At 40.5% G+C, this 22,677-nt stretch overlaps 1 protein-coding gene across 4 annotated transcripts; it reads left to right on the forward strand.

Moving 5' to 3' along the window:
• The first annotated feature begins 566 nt into the window (after positions 1-566).
• Positions 567-21,505, forward strand: STIL (STIL centriolar assembly protein). 4 transcript variants are annotated; one of them, XM_049807402.1, is made up of 16 exons: positions 567-674; positions 2,224-2,331; positions 3,965-4,080; positions 4,195-4,382; positions 5,369-5,616; positions 6,424-6,507; positions 6,632-6,718; positions 8,362-8,509; positions 9,696-9,805; positions 10,612-10,726; positions 11,551-12,606; positions 13,962-14,127; positions 14,917-15,142; positions 17,090-17,282; positions 17,903-18,156; positions 20,059-21,505. In XM_049807402.1, the coding sequence occupies exons 2-16, from the start codon at positions 2,240-2,242 to the stop codon at positions 20,879-20,881; spliced, it is 3,906 nt and encodes a 1,301-aa protein (XP_049663359.1). In that variant the 5' UTR covers positions 567-674; positions 2,224-2,239; the 3' UTR covers positions 20,882-21,505. The 4 variants fall into 4 exon arrangements, with proteins under 4 accessions (XP_049663359.1, XP_049663360.1, XP_049663362.1 ...); XM_049807403.1 differs by having other exon boundaries at positions 572-614; XM_049807405.1 differs by lacking the exon at positions 567-674 and adding an exon at positions 923-1,105.
• The last annotated feature ends 1,172 nt before the right edge of the window (positions 21,506-22,677 follow it).

A 22,677-nucleotide genomic window follows, 5' to 3' on the forward strand; every position in this document is an offset into this window, starting at 1 on the left:
GGGGCGGGGCGGGCACGTGCGCGCGGGGGCCGGCAGCCGCCGCTCAACCATCCGGTCCGACGTCCCGCCAGACCCCCCCCCCCCCCCCCCCGTGCGCTTCTTCTCCCAACCCGCTCCGGTGCGCAACCGGGCGACGCACCGTCCTCCGGTGACCGCCGGGATCGGGGCGAAGCAACCGGGCCGTACCGCTGCTGCCGGGGGGGGGGCGGGGGGCTGGCCCGTGAGGGACCTACCGCGCACCCCCAACCAGCCACCGAGCCCCGCCTGTTGTCACAAGCCTGTGACCGGAGCGGGGGGGAGGGGAGCAGGCCCTAACGGAGCCCCGGGCGCTGTGGGTGGCTTACGCCCCGGGACGCCCGGCGGGAAAAGGCCAAGGCCGGAACGACCCTCCAGCAGGACCGGGGCGGAACGGTTGCGTCGGGTTTATTTTGAAATAAGCCGGTCCTTTCCCTCACGGCCCGGTCCGAGCGATGGCGGCGGCGGTGGCGCCTTCGCGCTGCCATGGCAACCCCGCCACGCCGCACTGCGCCTGCGCGTCCCTCCCCGCTGACCGTTTGTTAGCCCGCTGGCGTTTTTAAATCCCCTGCGCGCGCGCTGGCGGTTGGTTCCCCCGGGTACGCTTTGATTGGTCGAGCGAGCCGTTTCCCCCCCACCTGTGCTCCCATTGGGTGGGAGTAAGTAGCGGGGGACGGGAGCGCGGACGGTTTTGCTTTCTGATTGGCCGGCGGCTGGCGGCGGCGGGGAACGAGGGGTCGGTGGTGGGCTGAGGAAGGCGCCGAAGTGGGGCGGGAGGGGACGGGACGGGCCCGGGCCTGGGCCTGGTCCTGGTCCTGGGCCTGGTCCTGCCGCGGCGGGAGGCCGAGGCGGTTCCTGGTGCCTCCCCGCAGGGAGTGCGGCGGTAGTTAGGCCTTGGGGAGGGGGTGTCACTGGCCGCTCCCCTCCTCCCTCCGGGGACGCTGGCAGGCCCCCTCCGGTGCCCGGCTGCTGAGGGCGGGCCCCGCTCCTGGGCTCTGCCCAGCGCCGGCGCCCCGCGGCAGGGTGAAGAGGAGGGGGCAGAGCTGCGACCGCCCTGCGTGGACCCCGTTCTGCCCGGCCCGGATCTGAGGTACACGCTCCTGCCCTGGGAGGGTCCGCCGTACTCTTCCTCGCGAAGTGGGGGGGAGGTGGTGCGTGTCCGTGTCGTCGTCCCCTCCCCAGCCCGTCGGGGCACCCGCTGGGCCCGACGCCGCTCTGCGAGTGCGGCTCGGGTTATAGAGAGCTGTGGGGGTGTGTTTCTGATCCGTGCTTGCCAAAAACTTGTGAAACAGTAGGGCTTTAAAAAAGTTTTCCCTTTGACAAGCCTAAATGTGGGACTTATTTTGATGGGCGCTTGGCTTTGAATGGGAATCGGTGAACCGTCGCTGAAAACATGAGAGGTAGGCAAGTTGCTTAGGGGACCGCCTTAAAAACAGAGAAAGTTCTTTCCTGGGAACTTAAGGAAATGCAAAGAAAGCACCTTGGCGAAGTTTGACACTTCAAATAACTACAAAGGGAGTTCTTGTTAAAAAGTGCTGAGATATTTGCCGAATGATGCGGACTGTCAAATGTTTTGTATTTCACTTAGTATACTTGGTTTAAGCAACTCTTAAAAAACGTAATTCTGCTTGTGTAAATATGTTTATGTGATTGCATACTAATTTCTTCAGGCCTCTTTGAAGGCTGAATGCAAATTTTGCACTATATTATTTCAGTTAAGCCAAGGCTTTACTTCAGAAATCTTCAAAACTTAAGTGGATTGAATGCTGACTTTAAAAAGTGACTAAAACAGGGCTTTTGGAAGCTGACCCAATGTTAAGTTTGCTAAATCAAGATTTTCTCTGTGCCGTGGGAGTGTCTAATGACTGATATCCTTTTCCTTTCCTACAATATATCCGGAGCAACTTTTTCTTGAGCTTTATCTGTAAACTTATATTTTGGCCTACACATCTTCCAAGATTACATGAAGGCACCGTCAGGTGGAAAATGAGAGTTTTGTGTTGACTTTGTAGTTCATATTCTTGGCAACTTCACAGGACAAAGTTTCTGCTTCATTGGCCTAGACTTGAAACAAAAAAAGTACTGACAGCTTATGTATCCTATTTGTTGTTTTTCTTACAGTGTTACTCCTTTGTTCCTTCTTATAAATGATGTTTGAAAGTACTAAGCTTAATCCATTCTCCTTTCTTATCTCTGTGATCTTCCTAGATTTGTTCCCGAAAGGATGGTCCCTTTCAGTTTCCCTCTGTCAAAGTGTGCGCTTTGGGACCCAGTCCCTATGGGTGATGTCATTGGCTCACATATTACCTATTACAGGTATGAATAACCTTTTTTAAGTGGCTAAAGGTTAAAATAAATTAAGAATTATATGATTCAAAGCATCATTTTATCTTCTGAGTCTAGTGTATGACAAGGCACAAAGGAAAAAGAAGCAACCGGTGTGTTCATTGTAAGTAAGTAGGGATTTTCATTGCAAAGACTTGAGAGTTTTCCTTTCTGTGGTGTAATGCAGTCAAGTGGGTTGGAGGTGCCTCAGTCTAAAGGAACTTACCATTTCTTTCAGTTTCCGTCCCATATGGAAAGGTGTAGAAGTAACTGCATATTTGTAGTTTTCTTTAACATATTTTTCCTTGTCTCTAAATATTTACAGAGAATTTTGACAAACTGGATGCAGATAGGAGCTTCAAGTAAACCTCAAAACTAAGCATTTTACTTGCTTCAGGAATCTGGATTAAAATGTCAAAAGTTTTGAATTTTTGTTTGTTTGTTTGTTTAGAATGCATCTAGAGGCAAAGCTGAAGCACTTGCGAATTTCTAGGGCAGGGTATTCCAAACCTGACTTGTAAAACAAATGGAGAGTAAAAATTGATTCTTGTTACTTAAATTGATATGTTACAAAGCTCATACTGTAGTTATTAGACTAAGTATATGCATATATGTGCATATAAGGGTGGACAGCTCTTACATACAGGTCAGAGGGGCCTTCACTTGTACTTTCCACATAATCTTCTTTGAGTTAATGTTAAAACCTTAAAGTTTTAACAAAGTTTAAAATAAATTGCTTTTATTTTTATGGAGGCAATAAACTTAGTTAATCTTGAGAAGGTGGGATATGAGCCATCACCACAGTATTCACATAAACCAGTAGCTTCACTTTCAACTTTGACCTCTTTCCAAGTCAAAATCAGATAAGCTGTCTCAAGCTAAAATAATATTGATATATTTACTGTCCTAGATTCCAAACTTACTACCTTTTTTTGTCACTAAATAGTGATTTTTATAATTACCTAATCTTTGTCCATACTTGCATTCCTGTGTCATTGAGCCCAGTCTGCTGCTGCTTTAAGCATGCTCACTAAGTATTGTGCTAAAATGAGAGAACACTGCATCAGAATCAGTTAAGCTTTTTGGCCTATTCTGCTCTTTAAACTTGGGAGACTTTTTAGAGGTTCTGTGTTTTGGTTTTAGTGTTTCTAACTTTATCCACCTTCTATTAAAATAATTCAATTGTGTTCAGCTCTAGTTCTTGTGACAGTGTTGCCCTTCAGATGAAAAAGCTTTTCCCTCTCCTTGTTGCTTATTCTCCAGAGAAAAAAGCTCTTCTCTCTCCTTCCCATTTATTCTCCAGAGGAAAAACTGCTTCCCCTCTGATGCTGGTTTGCTGGATTAGTCAAGCCAAAATACTCTTGTTGAGATGATCATAGAGAGCATTCTGTGAAGCTGCTCCAGTTAAAATACATCTTGCTTGAATATGAATACTTGGGGTGATGCACAGAACAGGAGCTAAAATTCTGACCTTTTTCTTGTTTAGGGCTTTGGGCTATTTCTGAGTATTTTCTTTTTAAAGGAAAGAAAAAAAGAGTGGAAGGTATTGTGATACAATAAATACTTTTTAAAAAAGCATTAAAAATAATTTGGGTCTGAAACTTGCTTATTGTCTCTTTTTTAGAAACCCAAAGTTATCTATGGTGGAGAAAACCTTGCGACTTGCCTATCGCCATGCTAAGCAGAGTGAAAAGAAATTATTTTCCTGTTTTTTGCTTGGGACTCTTGCAGTAGATGAAGGTAACTTTAAACATCAGTTAGACAGACAGTGTTGGTTGGTTGAGCAAGCTGTTATCAAGGAGCCTGAGTTGCTCTTGGACTCTAACTTTATTTATTTATTTATTTATTGTAAAGATGGGGAAGGCATAACGCTAACAATAGACCGCTTTGATCCTGGTCGAGAAGTTGCTGGTGGATCGGGCAAAATTCCAACTGCATCTCTTCCTGGAGACTTTTTGATTCCATGTACAGTTAATGCCTGGGGACTTTCTTCAGACAGTATTATAGTGCACAGTGCTGAAGATATCAGCTTGGCTTTCAAGGTAGGCTGCTCTTGGCAACTTTTGAGTCTCTTAATAACTGTCTTTTAGGCTGGAGCCTGGACTATGCACAGAGCTTGATTTCCAGCTGCCATTCATTTCAAACACAGCAAAGTTGTGGCTGAGGCAAGACTATTTAGTTGGTTATGTGAAATGAGCTGTTTGAGTGTCACTGAAAAGTGTATCAGAAACTATTAAAATCAGGTAGTCTTCACAGGTGTTTAAGGATCACACAGTCTTTAATCTTGGACTAAAATCTTGCTGTCTGACCAAAGGTTTTCAGCTGGTCTGACCACCAAAACCAGCAAGACTACAGTGATTGCAGCAAACTTACTTAAACAAGAAAAAACAGCTTTTTCTTTCAAGTCTGTCGTGAATGACTTGCAGTATTTGTGCAATTGTGGATACAGCATTGCTAGGCAAATGACTTGCAAGAAAGCATGTAAAGTCTATGTACGTTAGTAGTTAGAGCTGTAATGTGTGCCTGTTGCTTCTGTGGTCTGCTGTAGACTTATAATCTAGTAAATACACCTTCCATTCCTGTAAATGTTTGCCTGTAGTTGTGTGTATTTCATAATACAAATAGTGCTTACTTCACATGTAAACTTCCTCATGATGATACATCCAGATGATCAAATACAAATTTCTTGAATGCAAGTAAGAAAACTTTGACAGATCACCTTGAGCCTTCCAGTTGCCTGTTATTTTATTAATTTTTATACAATGTAAGTAACCTCAGGTTTTTTACCACATCATAAAACAATGGTAAGATATGCATAGCTTAATTTCAACTGTATTTTATGTTATTCATTATATTCATTATAGCCATGAGTTTTGGAGACCTGGCTTAATGGCTTTTTATACAGTGCCTACTACAACAATAGCTACGATGAATGATTTGAGTTCCTAGTGTAATACAACTTGAATCATGGTAGTCATATGAAGACAATTTAGTGTATTTAACTCTCTTCTCTTTTCTCTACTTCCAGGGTCTGCAGCACAGTCTGTGCAGTAAAGAATCACTGGATCTTTCTAAACTGCTCAGTGTTAGAGCTCACATTATTTTCACAGAAAACCTGGATAATCTACATTTTAATTTTCACTGGGCTTCTATTACGGCAGCAAATATTTTGGAATACACCCCTGTGAAGTCTGTCCCAATTATTCCCACAGCCCTAGCAAGAAATTTGAACAGTCCTATGAATATTGCACAGGTTCAAGGAACTTATAAATGTGGGTGAGTAAAGGGCGATGCTAAAGCTATCGAAGTTGCCTGACAGTTTGTTGCATTTGCTAAAGCAGGTAGGTATGCAAGACCTCAACCAGTGCTTTACTTTTTAGTAAAATAACTGGCATAAAAATAACATAACTTCTTGGACTTGGAAAAATTTAAAACGTTTTAAACAAGAAACAGGAAATGGGGTGGGGCAAAAATCTTAACTAGTTCAGTAGGAGTTCTTGCTTTTGACTTCAGGTGAAGGATCTTCCTACTGGGGCGGGGGGGACACCTCTAGTTAACATAATAAATATAAACAGCATTCAGCTTTTTAAACAATATCAGTGCTTGCCCTAGAATGAAAATCAGATGAATGTGAGCCAAAGCTTTTTCTGTTAATCATGCTTATAAGATGGTATTGGGGAATCGTCATTCTGACTGATAACTAATTTAGTAGGGTGAACTAAGCATAGATCAAGGAAATAATTTGAAGCAACTGAATGACATTTTATTTGGACAGACTTTGTGAATGCCTCTCTGAAAGTTACTCTTCAAATTTCACATGACTTGCCCTTCTGGATTTGTTGTGAATACCATAATACTAAGCAAATTTTGTCCTTAATAATTCTTCTATATAAAGGGAATTGATGAAAAGCTGAGGAGTTGCTGTAAGTGTGGAGGAAGAATGTGTGGTTTTGTGTTGGTTTTTTTTCCCCTGAACTTTTTTCTTAGAGTATTTTCTAAACTTGTATTTATCTCTTCAGGATTTTTTTCTGAAAGACTGCCTTCCAAAAATACTAAAAAACCCCAACTTCTGCTTTCTTTCAGCTACCTTACTATGGACCAGACACGAAAATTGCTTTTGCTGCTTGAGTCTGATCCCAAGGCTTATGCTCTGCCGTTAGTTGGAGTGTAAGTGTTTGGTTCTGTTTGTACAGATTAATACACATATTGATTTGAGATGTATTTGAGGGGTTACATAGTGGAAACTTGGTAATGGAACTGTCTCTAATTGGATATTTCTTCTTACTTGTAGTTGGCTGAGTGGAGTTACTCATATCTGTAGTCCTCAAGTCTGGGCCTGTTGCTTGCGATATTTATTCAGTTCTTCAATTCAAGAAAGGCAAGTCACTTTTATAGATAAAACATAGAAGCTATTGGCTGCCTAAAAATATATTCCACAGAAATGCATGGCAGCATGGGCTCTGTTCAAAGATATTTGAGGGAATTCTGTGATTTATATATTCTACAGGAGGTAAGGCTGTGTCTTTTAGTTGGTCTTTCTGGTTTTGACTTCGGCTTCACAAATCTTCTATGACCAAAGTGTTAGAAAGCTGGGCTGATACCTCAAGAAGAGGGTAAACATTAATATCATTAAGATCACTGCATTTTAGTTTAAATAAGAAGCAGTAAGCAGGAAACAGTAGTTTAAACAGTGGTGGGGTTTTGGTTTTGAACTTTTCTCATGGGTGTTTTCTTTGACATAAGCCTTCTCCCCAGTTGTATCTGACCGACATACTGAAGCATATTGATTTGCAGCTAATACTGTCTTTTTATGACTTCCTGCTAAATGTTCTGTTCTTATAGTTTATGCATTCTGACTTTTTTTTTCATTGTGGTGTAGTAGATAATCATTCCTCATTCTCTACATCTTTTCACTTGTAATGTTTGCCAAGTTCTAATTATACGAAAGCTGGGAGGGAGTTCAGGTGTATATAGTTTAAAATTGGTCTTCAGGTAAATCAAACTTCAAAATATGCTGTATGCATAAGAATTTCTTCTGTTCAACCACACTTGCTTTTAAATTATGAAATAAAACCACATTTGGTAAACAGATGTGTCTATAATTACAGAATAGACTTCTTTCCCTTAACAATTTAAATATGCTCAAATACAGATAAGAGCCCAATTAGATTATTAGATAAGCAAGTGAGATGCTTGACTCTCATTAACTTTCACTGATTCCATCTTGGAAGTGGATTAGGCAGATTTGATGAACCATGCAAACAGAATTAACCTCTGCTGACCAACCGCTTAATCTGTGCATCGTATATTTTTAACTCTTAAGTTGTAAGTATAATTTTAAAGTTGTGTGTGAATGAGTTTTTCAAGCACCTTGTTCCTACTGTTTTCTCAATCACATATATAATTTAAAGAAAAAACAAACACACACCCCCACCCCCCCAAACAAGTGCATTACAAGTGCTATAAAAAGAAAAATTGTTCTGAAAGTAGTACTACCTTTTTCTGGAAGCACACATTATTTTCATTATCCTTGATCTTTTGTGTTAAATGTTGACTATTGTTACTGTAGAAAAAACTTCAGTACAATTTTTCTTCAATAAAAAAAAAAAATCTGTTTGCCAATGAGCATTTTTGGAATGTTTAGGGATAACTGAGACGCTAAGTGTCTTTAATGCTTCTTCAACTGAATTATTAAAAAAAAATCATAATATAATTTTTACAGATGTTTTCTTCTATGCTATGATTGAAGTCTTCCAGGAATTCATTTAAAGTGCTAAGTGATCTTAAAGATTTAAGCTAGAAAGTAGATGAATTATTCCCATTTCTCTACTTTGCTTAGATTCTTGCATGTGGCATCAGTCATAAGTCCATCTGCTTCATCTATAGCTCAGTACCACTCAAAATGCACTGATTCACCAGTTCGCTAAACTGTGTGATAGTTTGCTCAGTATATTGAGAAACTAAGGGCCTTCTTCCTGTTTCTTATGGTTTTTTTTAAGATGTGTTTTTTTTCTATTTTAGGGTTTTTTCGGAATCTCAGAGTTTTCTTATTGTGCTTTATTCACTGACACACAAGGAACCAGAGTTTTATGAGTGCGTTCCATGCAGTGGACAGACTGAACTAGGGTTTCAGATCTTAACTTGCAATGAAACAGTACACCTCTTCAAAGTAAGTGGCTTGGTTTCCTGCTGCATCGTGGTACTTTAAAACTTGACTTCTAGTGTAAGTACTTAAAGATGGGGTCACTACAATGTGACCCAAATGGAACTGCAGTGTTTGAAAATTATGTAGCTCTATAAAGCTATCTTTTTACAGTGATTACTGTAAATTCAGTTTGTCTCTCAAATTGAGAGATGACCTCCAAACAGCATTTAGAATCTGTCTTTTAAAATGTACTCTTCTGTGCTGGACTTGGTTAGTGCTCCTTCTCACTAGTGATCTTTTGGCTTTAGGAGCAGAGATTCTGATTTCCTATAGCATTTGTTAATGTGGTATGCTATGTGCACGCTGGATGCATCTGAGAACTGCTATGGGTGATGCACATTGGTGCTTTCTGGAGAGCAAAGCTAGGTATTTGTGCTTTGTTTGAAGTTGAATGCAAATGGGAATTCAGTAGCTACTAATCTGCAGATCTCTTGCTGCGCTACAGCAACAAGGCAGGAACAATTTTATCTTTGTGCAAAGTAACTCTTTGAAAGAATTTGATACAATGTCTGGGAGATAACTAATAAGGTTTGAGGAAATTCTAGGAAATATCAGTTTCTCACTTGATTTCCTAGGCTTGTACAGAACCTGAAGTAGAATTGTTAATCTGCTCGATAAATGCTCCTATGCTCTGGCAGAGAAGCAACTAGTGTAATGTGTGTCCTGGGCTGTTTACTCTGTTCTCTGTGCGATTAAATTTCCCTGTTCAGGACTGCCTTCCATCTTTAGCCTAGGTACGGCTTAGCTCTCCAAAGATGACAAGCTTCTTAACAGAGGCTCACTTCTGTTGTCTCCAGGACTTGCCCAGCTGTGGTGTGTGAAACAGTATAGGAACAGTTGCTGTTTCCTATAGTGGTGAAGGTATCCTTCAGTAAGGAAGAGTATCTAAGCAGTTAGAGCAAGGAAGCATCTGCTCATGGCTATAATTAGGCCAGCTACTTTACAGAGTAGCAGGGGGAACAGTGTTAAACAGGAAGGGAAGTTGCCTGCCTCCTTGTAGTGGTGAAAGAATTGAGAATTGAAAGTAGAGGACAAGCAGCAAATAATCAGATATAAATGTCCCTAAAACTGTTTCTCTGGGGGTAGTACCTCAGTGATTAAAAGTTGAAAGTTTCATGCTTCACAGTATTCACAATGAATTTCATTCCAGAATGTTGAACCTTCAGGCAAGAGCCCTATCCAGTTTGAGTTGAGTGCAGAAAACCAAAATGCAGAAACTGAGTTCTTCAGCAGAGTTTGCAAGAAACTTCCTATCAGAAGGTAAATCTTTGATATGTCATTTATACACAAAAACTAAATGTTTATTGGATGAGGTTTTTTGACCTCTGCTGTGGCAGCTGTCAGTTTAGCTGTGTATTCAGTGATCTTCTTGCATTAAAATCTGTGTATGTGCTTTTGTTTATTCCTAGAGTTAATATTCTTCAAGTAAGATGGTCAAGCAAGAGAAACTACTCGTGGTTCTACTCTTGATACTCGTGGTTGTTGTTTAAACAGTGGATGTTTCTAAAGAGGCTTACTTGCTGATGGAGCTTAGTTCATTGTATTAAGCTTTCTGTGAGATCTGTCCTTTGAGCAAATATCTTAACTGAAATTTACTTAAGTTGGTAAAAATTCCTTTTTCCTTCCAACTTCTTGGAGCTCCAAGACCTGGATAGGTTGAAACTTAGGGATTTTTAAGAACCTGACTTGTCCATCAAATTTTTATCTATGACTATAAAATGGCCTTTATTTTCCTTTAAACAATGTTACAATCTTTACTGTAGCACTCCCTATCTTCCTAATATAAATCAGTGTTTTGCTGTTAGAATGTCACTTAAAAGGTGTATATGTCTGAGGGTGCGGGGAGGGAGGGTTAGTATCTTTTTGCCCAAAAGCATCATTTGCATTTTCACTGTTTGCTGTGTGAACTCCCTAGCTAACCACAGAGGAGATACATAGCAACTGCTTCTTGAAAAAATGATGCTGATATTGCACTGTAGATGGCACAGTGAAAAACGTGAAGATTCATGTTATTGCTGCCAAATCTGATAAGCAAACATTTTTAGTTTGATTTATGTTGGTTTTAGTCCTTCCCAGGGCTGTTCACCCAGTAAGTTGTCAGCAAGCGATCATGACTCTGGTGTAGAAGATGAGGATTTATCCCCCAGGCCAATTCCGAGTCCTCACCCAGCAAGTCAACAGGTAACTAAGTAAATAACTGTTCTAGGCATCTCAGATGTGACACTTAGAGCAGCAAAACTCTTTGTAAGGGGACTGGAGAGTATAAAGCTACTGTCTCAAAGTGCTAGCAGGGGAAAACAGGACTGAAGAATTGGGCCAAGAGTCCCAACTCCTGCTGTAGTTAGCCTGTCTTTCTTTCCACTGTTATAGACAATTTAATTCCTGTATATGCTAGGATTTGGGAACAGAGATAGTAGGTGCTACTTTGGGAATCTTGCTACCATTAAATGGAAGAGCCGTGGTGTCTGAGGCAAAAATAGAGGCAGCAAACTCTCTTGTGTATTCCTGGGTAAATGAAATTAAGATCTGCTGGTCTGTCCATTTTTACTGAAATGTATACAAATATAATGAAATAGCAGCCCTCATACAGCATAGGTCTAGAAGGATGTGACAGTTGTGGATTATAAAATATGTTCTGTTGCACCTATCTATGGGGTCTAGGAATAGTAAGAGGGAACATGTAGTCCACTTCTTGAAGGGGAAAGATCCATACTCTGAAATGCGTTCCAGGATGACACGGAGCATTCATTTGGTAGAAATTACTATTATGCTGCATGAAAGCAATTTTGTCTTCTAAGAATGATCCTAGAGGTCTTGCTGCTTTTTCTGTATCTGGATTCTCCAATCTTTAGAAAACGATTCAATGTGTAGTTGGTTTGGAGCTGATAGTGGTCATATATTGATTTTAAATGAAAACATTTTCTTTGATGAAATTCTGTATGTGAAGAGCTGAAAGACAGTATTTTAAAATTATCTTAAACTTGCTTGTGTAATTGTCACTTCAGGTTACCAGGATCTTTCCTTCAGTTCCTGAACTGTCACTTGTTTTGGATGGGAGTTTCATAGAATCAGGACAATCATCTAAGCCTATGGGGACTTCAAATGCTAAAAGTCTACCCTCAGCACCACATCAGCCTATTAAAAAGAAATCATGCTTGGGATCTACATATTACCCCACACAGCACTCTGAAGACAAGCAAAACTTTTCTGCTAATATGGGAGATCCCTCTTTGAGGCAACTACCAAACCATTTAAACCAGAAAATTCTGACTTCAAGGCCTTCCAGAGGAAAGCAAGCTCTACTACAGCAACAGTTGCACTGTAAGAAAGCTTGCCCTCAATCAAGAAAAAGTTCTGGATCTTCTTCTTCAACCCCTTGTAGTGGGCCTTCCCCGGATACATCTGTGCATCACCCCAGAAAGCCGTCAGAAAGACTTGTGTTAAATCCCGATGGAGTCGCACAGCAGGGAGAGCCTCCAAATAGAAGAACATCAATATCCTGTGCCAAGCAGCTTCCTGCTGTTAAGCAGCCAGTCCTTTACAACTCTGCTTTTTCACCTCAGAGCTGCAGACGACCACCAGAACTGCAGGTGCCAGTTCAAGTGCCACCTTGCTGTCCAGCCAGTGCATGCAACTGTCAGTTTCCTGCTTCTGTCCAATATAATCCAATAAACTCATGGCAAGGAATCGGTAGAATGAGCCCCAAACATGGAGCAGAAATCCAATCAGAGATGGCTCAACAGAATCCATGTACAATGCTCCATCAAAATATCATTTGCCCAAATATTTGCTGCAATCCAGGGTATACCACAAGCAGCCCTATAAGCATGGGATATCATGGGAAAATGGGGAACTGTTCTCTCGACAATAGCTTATCGCCTGGAATAAGACTGACTTCAAGTGCAAGCCCCTCTACTCCGCAGTTTTGTGCAGCCCACTCACCGTGCCTGCACATGCTTGCTTCTAAAGCAGGATCAGATAATGGAATGATGGGATTATCTCCAGATGCATACCGGGTTCTTACAGAACAAGATAGACAACTCAAATTACTTCAAGCTCAGGTTTGTGGAAATGGCAGCTTTCTCCTCTGCCCTCTTAGTGATTATGCTTTGATAGTTCCCCTGCCAAATGAATTAAATTAACTGTTGTCTATCCTTGTTGGAACAAGAGAGCTTGTCATACCAGCTGCAGTTTGGGGATGGAGTGGGGTCCTGATTACCTCTGCTAATTGCTGTCCCTTAAATGAAAACTATTTGACTCTCGCCTGATTAAATTTTGTGTTTATTTTTATCGTATTTCTATAACATGAAGGTTTCCCTTTTAGCAGGCTGTTTATAATGCAAACCAATATGCCTTCTGTGTAAATACTTTCATATATGTATGCTTGTCTATGTAAAAAAACTTATTGCATAGGCTAGAGCCTTTGGAATTGTTGTAAGCATACAGGTGAAGCACAGAATGTTCTCTCCCTGCACCCTCAGACATATACACCTTCAAGCCTGCAGATTCCTGAGCTGTTAAGGCTGTTGCTTTGAAAATTTCAGTTGTCTGTTTGTAGCAAACTGGCAGGATTCATCAGGTGTTTGTTGCTGCAGTGGAAATTTGGGCTTTGGTGGTCTTGCTAAATTCAGTTTTGATACCAGGTTAAGTTTCTTCAAAATGGCAGCCTCCTGAGTTAGCTTGCAGGCCCTGTATTTTGCAGGGGCCGAAGAGCAAGAGTTTAAATTTTGCTGCTGGTGATGAATGATAGGAGTAGGAAAGTTGCTCACAATACATATTTTTCCCACTTGAACTAGAAAATTACACCTGAAATATGCTTTAGATAGAGTTCCTGTATGTAAAATCAAGCTTTTAAAGCATGGGCTCTGCATGACAGAGGGAAACCTTTCCTTATTGCATAAATGCAGCCTTTGCTGTTACAATATTTCTCCATGGAGCTGTGAACTAATCGATGCACAGGGTGGATGCAAATACTAGAGTGAAGATTGCCTGGGCAACCTTAATTTTATCATTTAAGTGCTTAGTTTTGTAATTAATACAAAGTTGCTTTAGCATGGTGTAGGGACAGTTGGCATATAAATGCTTGGCTGCTAAGTCGGTAATAGGCTTTGTATGTGAATGAAAGGGGCAGAGAATACTTCCAACAAGTGTAGTGCAAATAGGCTTTACTCAAGTTGTCTTGGTGTAGTTCTGCCAGCATGCTTAAAACCTTTTCTTCACTAGCTCTGCCAATATCAGAATTGATGTTTTGATTTATGCTGCATGTACTGCTGAGAACTGGAAGGTTATCAGACTTCTGTGGCAATGCAGCCTGGATCTGAATCCAGATCTTCGAGGGGCCTAATTTAGTAATTCACTTTTGCCTATTATACTTTTTTTAATTGTACAAATTATAACTGTCTGATAATCGTTGCAGATCCAACGCTTATTGGAAGCACAGGCTCATCAGGCTTGTTCCTCTGAACCAGCTGCAGCTGGCCATGCTCCACAGCCTGAGAAGCAAGGGGACCTTGTTTCTATGGAAACACAGTCCTCACCAGGTTCCCCCATGAGGAAAAGTGTGAGCATTGCTGTGAGCACAGGTAACGCTTTATTATTTAAAAATAGGCTGGCATTGCTTTTTCTGGATGTTTCTGTAATTTGTTTGGGCATGGGGGGAATAATGTTTTGCAGAAACACTGAATGTACACAAACATGCACCTAGATACACAAAGACAGCTAAGTTCTGTAGGTGTTTTTGCAAGTTTAGGCTGGAGCTACTTTTGTCTTTGGGCTGCAATGGCAGTGATTGCCATCACTGGAAGAATTCTTTTTCCAATAGCTTTAGCAAGGTCTTCTATTTTAATTTGTGCCTTACTGTAAGAAAAAATCCACATCTCTTTCTGAATTAATACACTGTTTTGAAAAGTAATAGCTTATATCCCATCTGGTGTTCTATTAAATATATTATTGATGGTTTTTGGAAGGCATGCTTTTACATGCATGGAGAGGAGACTGTACTAGCTTTGATTTTAGCAAGTTAGACAGCTGTGTCTGTAAAGTTACATATTAATGGTTCCTGTTAATCTGTGGGAATATTAAATCCATGGAAATATTGTGGTTAGTCTGGAAGAAAATTTTGAACTGGCTCAAGGTCAATGCATTAAAATGCTTTAATACAACTATTGATTTTCATCAAGTACACTTTGGAAGAAACTAGGACTTGAATGATGTTTTGGCAACTCTTAGCTGTTCTAAACACTAAATCACTTCTAAAATGGTGGAAAAAACCTGAATGTGATGAAATGATTCCTCTAGCTTTGTGAAGCCAGAGAGTATCAGAAGATAGTAATAACTTTCCTTAAACAGGTAAATATCTCGTTCTCTTCTAGGTGCTAGCTTATTTTGGAATACAGCCTCAGAAAAACAAGATGACTCCATACCACAAGGAAAAAAAGAGGATGGAGAGATTTCTAAGGAAGACATAAGCATTTCAATTAATGCTGAACAAGATGCAAGTAATACAAGTATTGCTTCTTCCTTAAAGGTGGTTGACATGCCCAGCTTTGTAGACAGTATTCATCTTGTGGAAGAAGGAACTAATCAGAACACTCTCCAGTAAGTAGCCAGAAATATCTTTTGTTCACATAAGAAGCTGAACTGCCTTTCATAAGTTACTACTTTCATAGTTATTTTCTTCAGGAATTATAAATGGTCACCTGACTTCTGTTGTTGTGTTCTTTCACTTCTTTGTTTTTTAATTATGCTTCAAATTGTACAGCTTACCAAAACACAGTTGCCTTTACGGTCTGCATTTATCGGTCATGCACGTTTAGCTAGCCTACCTATCAGCAGCAGCTGATGGCAAAAGCCTTTAACTTGTAAAAGCATGTACAGTGCTGGCAGCATTCCCTTTCTTAACTTGAATCCTGAGGGGGAAAAGGGACACTGCTGTAGTCAGTTGTTTTTCTACAGTGGCTTTCCCCTGTCAGCAGCATTAAGAACCCTTTCAGTTCTGAGGGGCTTAGGATGAGGAGTTTATGATTATATGACTGTTCCCTGAATTTCTCTACCTTTTACATCTAATTGCTTTGTGTGTAGTGATGCAGGTACCAACTTCACGGCTGTTTAATTATTTTTAAGCTCAGATTCTTTATAGTGCAGTGACTAATCTCAGACTAATTTGGGAAGCGATTTTAAAAATATTTTTAATTATCTATATGGATGTTATTTTTACACAGGGAATAGCTCAACAATTTAGCACTTCTAACGATCTAATATTCTCTAAGTATAAAAAGCCAAAGGAGGGGGAATACCCTTCCAGTTAAATTAGGTTTTTAAAATAATCATATTGGGAAAGAGATAATAATTAAGCTATAACTTAAATATTCATAGTCCTTGATTAAAGTATTATCTGCAAACATATACTGCTACCATAAATGTTACTGATTCAAATCAGTTTTTTGAACGCTGTATTTCAGAGAGATGCCATCTTACGAATCTATGTTGAAGAGAACCTTAAACCTGTAAAATAGCTGTATAAGTATCTTATAATAAAAATGTAAAGCACCACCCAGATTTCTTTGAGGAGGAGGGAAACATTTTTGGGAATGATGAATAATTGCTAGTGTAACAGTAACTGATAACCTACATTGACTATCTAGTATGTCACGTGATTTAATTCTTATCGCTTTCAACACAGGCAATTGATCAGTTGAGTTCTGAAATTCCCTTATCTTACAGTTGTCTTCTGAGGAGGGACAGGAAGGGGGAAGAGGGTTGCTTAGGGATCTCCTCAGGATGATAGTACTATTGATATGTCTGGTCTCAAACGGTTTATGCGATGCACATACCAGCTAGCTGAAGGGGATGCAGAGCATCGCATTGTAACTCATTCTAGAACATTTACCCTTTTTATCTGGAAACTTCAGGATAGATCATGGTTCCCCTTTCACATCTGCTATCGAGAAGTATTTCAACTAGGTGTTTGTTATCAACTCATGATACTCAGAGTGCATTGTGTATGTGTGTACTTGTAACAGTGTTGTTGAAGGTTTTAAAGCGTTTTTAAAATACAACAGGAATCTCGTTATCAGTTACCTTGGTAAAAATGGCTTTTTGAATAAGTCGTGTTTCAGAACGTATGGAAGATACTTGCTCCTAAAGGCTTTTAAGTGTCCATAAAAATGCTGAAAACGTAAGACAAACTCCAGATTGTTAATAACTTCAATTTCATCTGCTTTAAGGTTAAGACATAGTCATTGAGTTTTGACTAGTCCAGAGAAGCCATTGCCATTTTCAAATCATCTTTTGAAAAACTAGTCAGGCTGTTGTAGTTTCACACCGTGAGGTGTATTTCCTCAGTCCTCAAATGACTTTTGAAAGAAAATGACTGCAGAAAGGAGCAAAGCCTCAAGCAGTAGACAAACCAAGAAATGGTTAGGATCTGTTTCCAGTACTCGATTTTTCTCCTCTTCTGTTCATGAAAAGATAAGGTACGCATAGAAATACTTGTGTTTTTTCTGTTTCAAGGAAATATCTAGCTATCTCTTTGTTCTCTTTCAGAAGCGGAAACGTTTCCCAAGCACTTGTTCACAGTTCATCCTTGGAAGAAAGTATTAGCGTGTCTTTACAGAAAGAGTCAACAGAGGGAGCCAGCAACCACTTGGTGGTAACAAGGGAGCCAAACTCGGAACCACCTGCCTCATTGCTGCCTCGGCATCCGTCAGAGGATCAGAAGCTTTACCAGGACTTACTGGTAATTCATGTAAATTCGATATTCTGCCCTGAATGCAACAGTCAAAACAGCACACTGCTGAAGTTACAATGTGGTATTGGCATGAATGAAAACTGTGATTTTTCAAATTCACATGTTATGCTCTACAGTAAAGTTCCAAGTTTGTGGTTCTTCATTTTTTAAGGTTTAAGTGGTTATTCTGTACTTCACCCTTCCATGCACACATGGAGTAGTGTCTACTGTCTAGTAATAAGAATTTTTTAGTTCAAAGATAATGTCAGTTGATAACTTCCCAAATTAGTGCCCTTTATAATAGCACAGCATTTTACCTTCAAGTCCCTTAAAGGGTAGGTACATTAAATCTTGAAGAATATCAGTATGCGATGTGTTTAAATTCAGAGCAAACTCTTGCAGAAAGTTTGAAATGTAAGATATTCCAGTGTTTGACTACACTGCTGGGAGTTTACGTGATTGCACCTGAACCGAATCTGAATTTGGCTCCTTTGTCAGAATAAGCTGTTAACCCATCTAGTTGTATTTTAAGTTGCATAAGAATAAACTCGGATTTTGGTTTTTGACAACTGCTGCATGTCATGATGTTTTTGTCCATGTGGTCTGTCCCCTGCTCCCCTTTCCTATAGGGCCAAGTAAACCACCTCTTAAGGTCCTCAGAAGAGCAAGATCACTTGTCTGTAAAATCAGGATTTGTTAATGATGATGGTCCTAAGTATCAGGATATTGACAATAAAACAGAAATGGCTTCAGAGACTGACACGGGAGTGGTGGATAAAGAGAGTGTGATTAGTGCTACGCTCAAACAGCTGAAGAGTCTTGGAGTGACAATTGACTCGCCTGGCAAAATGAAGACAAATACACACAAAGTGGAGAATGCCAGGTAAAATACTAGTTGTTTTGAGTAGTAATTTGTAGATCCAACCAAAAATGAAGATTGGATCAATGAGCAGAGAAGGGACTGTGTTCATTGTCACTGGGGATTTGTTTGGCAACTTGATCCACATTTCCTGCAAAGATGAAACACTGGCTCATGCTATGGGTATTTCAGATAGGTTTAAGAGCTCTGCTAGCAAAACTCAGATTATTTAAATATAACACAAGTAGCTCTAGCTGTTAGAGCATCTGGTGATTCTTAAAGTATTGTGCATGCAGTAGCACACAATTCCCTAGAATAATAACAAAGCTGCTTGAGTAATTTCAGTCCTTTGGGCTATGTCAAGGTATTCCAGAGAAACGCTGGACTTGGGAGGCTGAATGTTAAGCAGCTATATATTTTCATCACTGTTTCTTAACCCTTGCCTTGCACTTCACCAGTATAAGTGACATCGTTATCAAGGCTTTGTTATATAATCAAAACTGATTCTGTCCTAATCACTTGTTATTGTGAGTGCTTTGACTTGAAACAGGGAGGGTGCGGTGGCTGGGCAGGGAAACAGCCTTGATGAAACAGGAGAAGGAGCAGCAGTAATTTCTGAAGAAAAAGTGTTTGAGGCACGGGAATTTACTTATGTAGCTGCTTAGGCATAGGCTGACTGCCTGGCACAGCTTTGCTTTCATCCTTATTGTCTTCTTGATACTAGTGTATAACTGTTAGTAAACAAAAAAATCTAACCATCTCCTACTTAATCCTCTCTTCAGCTATGTATCAAAAGCTGTTTCCAGTCATACAGTTTCTAAACTCTTTTTCTCTCCTTTTCACTTAAATTTCCTCAGGCATTTTTCTGGAATTTTTGGGCTGCCTTCCTGGCTGGAGAGTCTGTTAGTGCTCTTTTAATGTCAATAATATACTAATAATTGAACCCATAAGACAAAACTGGAATTCTTAGTGTTTTTTCTTCAAACCTGGGGAGCAGGGTGGCGTTTTTCCTTCTGCCACTTTCATGACTGATATAAACAATTCTGACAAAAGGTCTACCAATCAGTAGAGAAGGAAACAACAATGCAACTCCACAGCCTAATTTGTGGTTGTTCGTCTGAGCCAGGAGTTTGCTCTCCTTAAGCAAACTTCAGGATGTGTGCTCAGTGGAATAGGAAGATTCTTAACTCTCAACACAGAGAGTTTGGGTTTATGAACTAGTATATGATGCATGTATTGAATGCACTGGTTTATAACCACTACCAGTGTACCGGAGCTTGTCCTTTCAGTCTTTAAACACCTAATGTGTACAAGAAATTGGTGCACCAAACAACAGAACAAATGAATGTTTCCCTTACTGAAGGATGCCTTCAAAAACTAGAAATTTGCAGGCTTCTGGAAACAGATTCTGTAAAAATCCTGGAATTGGCATGCACTGGGAGAGAAAAGATGTTCTTGGTCTCTGTCATTGGGCTTGTATCTTCTGTCTAGATACAAATTTTGGGTTAGATGGCAATATCTAGAGTCTTAGCATCAGGGACATAAAATGTCACATTTCACTGGTGAGAATAGACCAAGAGCTCAAACCTGCTTTAAAAATAAAACCAGCTCTGAAACCTGCTAGAGGCGGGTTCTTCTTGATACGAGGGTTGTGGGGGGTCTTGATACGAGGGTTCTGATCAAATCAGAAGGGAGTATCATCAATTCTCTAACACGATGTTTGAATACTGTCAGTGTGAGTAGCTGGAGAGCTACTTTTTAGCACGTGCAGAACGTATGATTTCGGCACTGAACAACCTGATTGAGCTGTGGTGTTCAGAAGGAAGGAGAATTTAGTACAGCAAGCAAGATGAAGTTATGAGATTATATTGTAAAATGCATACTTTTCCTGTAATGCTAAACTAACTTTTTGATGCTTTATTTCAGCATCTTAGCGTGCATAAATCCTGAAGCAGTTGTTCCTGGACTAAATTATATGTCATTTGCCAATGTCAGCATGTGTGGCTTGACTCCTAACGTTGTTGATCTGAGCATGGAAGCGAACGCTATAGCACTCAAGTATCTCAATGAAAATCAGTTATCTCGACTTTCTTTCAGTCGCTCAGGCCAAAATCCTCCTGTAGATTTCTCTTTCCAAGACATCTTGCATACAAATATGGACAAGAGCATGGTGGGTTTTAGCTTAATTTCACCAAACAATATGTCTTTTGCAACCAAGAAGTACATGAAGCGATACGGGCTGATACAGGGCAATGACAGTAGTGAAGATGAAGAGGAACTGCAGGTTCAAGATGGCAATTCTGGCACTGTCAAAAGCATGCTGGACAAAAACTGTACCCCTGTGTTGGATGGCTTCAACCACCAGACTGAATTATCCAAAAGAACTGATGGAAGACTTCCAATTCATCTAAAGAGTCACAGCAGAGAGTTGACTACTAATGCCTCTCCACCAGAACTAAACAGCCCTGTATTAAGAAATATTACAAATGAAATTTTTCCTCCCAGAGCAGATCAAGCAGATAAAAACTCCGTTCAGATTTTAAAGGATTTAAAATCAAAACCCAAATTGTTACCTGGGAGGGTTGAATTCACTGAACAACCTGGTAGGAAAGACGAAGGAGACATTCAGGTCTTCCCTGGAAATCTGCATACTCCAGCCCTTGAAACATTAAACCAGTCAAACAGCATCAATTCTATTGGCACCATTCTTGATGTGAAACAACTCAGGCAGTTGCCAAAGTTGTTCTGAACATCCCCCGAGATGGCTGGCAACCACTGTTACAAATCTGAGAGGGACACCTCAGTAAAAGACTATAGGAAACTAAGGATTAAATTGTCTTTGAAGAGGTCACTCTGTTGTAACAACGTAAAACTTGCAGAACTGAGTTTTTGGCCCAGGTCGGGGTCAGCCACCTCTAAACGCCTGGTTTGAGTCGGTGCTGATCGGCATTGAAGTATGTGTGCACTTTGTTTACAGTTAGGTGTGATTTTAAAGTATCTAAAAGGCGAATCAACTTGAGCCTGAGATGTACTCTAAATACACTTTTGACAAGGATGCTTATTTAAATGTTCTTCTCTTGACTTTTTTTAAAACACTGACTCTTACATGTTTGTGCCAACTGTGAGCCATCAATACTGTGTGTGGCAGAGCAGGGGTAACAGAGCTAAAGCACTAATTTCTAGAAAGTTGCTGAAATGGTTGGATTACTGGGGAGGGGTTGTGTCTGGGGGGAAGGGAAGTGTAATCCTGGCTTTACTTTGCGTCAAATTATTTTGAATTCAGCCAAAATGGCACATATGTAACTCTCTGTATCATGAAACCGTGGAAGGAAATTGGAAAAACTAGCACTTTTAAAACTTTTGTGATTTTTTTTTTTTTTTTTTTTCTGAATGAATGTTTTCTATTTATTTAAGAAGTACATATTGCTCATAAAGGTCAAAGGTTCCACTAAAAAAAAAAAATCTTCAGTTGTCTGATGTAGCCTTTATTTAAGACATATGCTACCTCCCAGCCCTCGTTTAGAATGTCTAACTGGAAGGGTAAGGGTGTCACTTGCTACTGAACTCTTCAAGAATTCCGATAGTAGGTGGTGGGGTTAGCAAAACTAAATTATTTCCTTTGTTCTGTATTAACATACAAATATTCCGTCACCAAGTGCTACAGTCTATTAGTGAAACAGCCCTTTTCTGTAACCCTGTAATGATAATATTCCACAAGTTGAAGAACTCTGTTATTTATTGTTTAACAATTCCATTTCTATTAAGACTTTTGACTTTTGTTGGATTTTTCGGGTGTAGTAAGTGTTTTTCTGGTTACTATGTGGTGTCAGCTACATAGTAACCCGCTGGTGCTGGTTAACTCCAGGTGCCGGGTGCTGGCTGGGGCAGCTCTGCCTGCGTTTGACAGTAGTCTGAGGATACGGCTCGGCGAGCATGGCTGTGGTGTAGCGCACCTCTGTCCTGACCTCTTGGTCTTGGAAATGAGATACCGGCACTGGACGCAGCAATTCATTCCCATTCCCACCGTTTCTGACGGGAGAACAGTGCTGAATGACGGTCGAGCCATCTGTTTTCTCACTGGCCGGAGTGCATCAATGTGCTTTAATGGCAGTTTGAGCAAACTTTGTTTTAATGATGGCATTGTCCCAACAGAAGTTCAGCCTATGGTGCTGACCTTTTCTTTCCTGCTCTAAGAGTGTTAAACTAGAGATTAAAACACCCCACACTGAAGTCCCAGGCCCTTCTCATTCAAATCTAAAGGACTGCACTGTTAGTGCCCACTCAAACATACCACAAACTTACTGCTAATTAACTTATTACAAGGACAGGGGAGTCTTTTCCAGCATCTACCACCCTCGTGGGCCTTTGTGGATTAAGAATGGGAGTGAGATAAGCCATTTGCTATTCCAGAGCCGGTACGGAGAGAGGAAGGCAGCAGCTCCCTTCAAGCCATGTCAGAATTTCTCCTCTCACGCAGCCTCTTCCATCAACAAGAATATTTGCTTCCTTTCAGGAAAGGTGCTACTTTGCTGTGCTGAAAAATAA

This window comes from Accipiter gentilis, chromosome 8 (assembly GCF_929443795.1).
Source record: "Accipiter gentilis chromosome 8, bAccGen1.1, whole genome shotgun sequence".
Lineage (NCBI taxonomy): Eukaryota > Metazoa > Chordata > Aves > Accipitriformes > Accipitridae > Astur > Astur gentilis.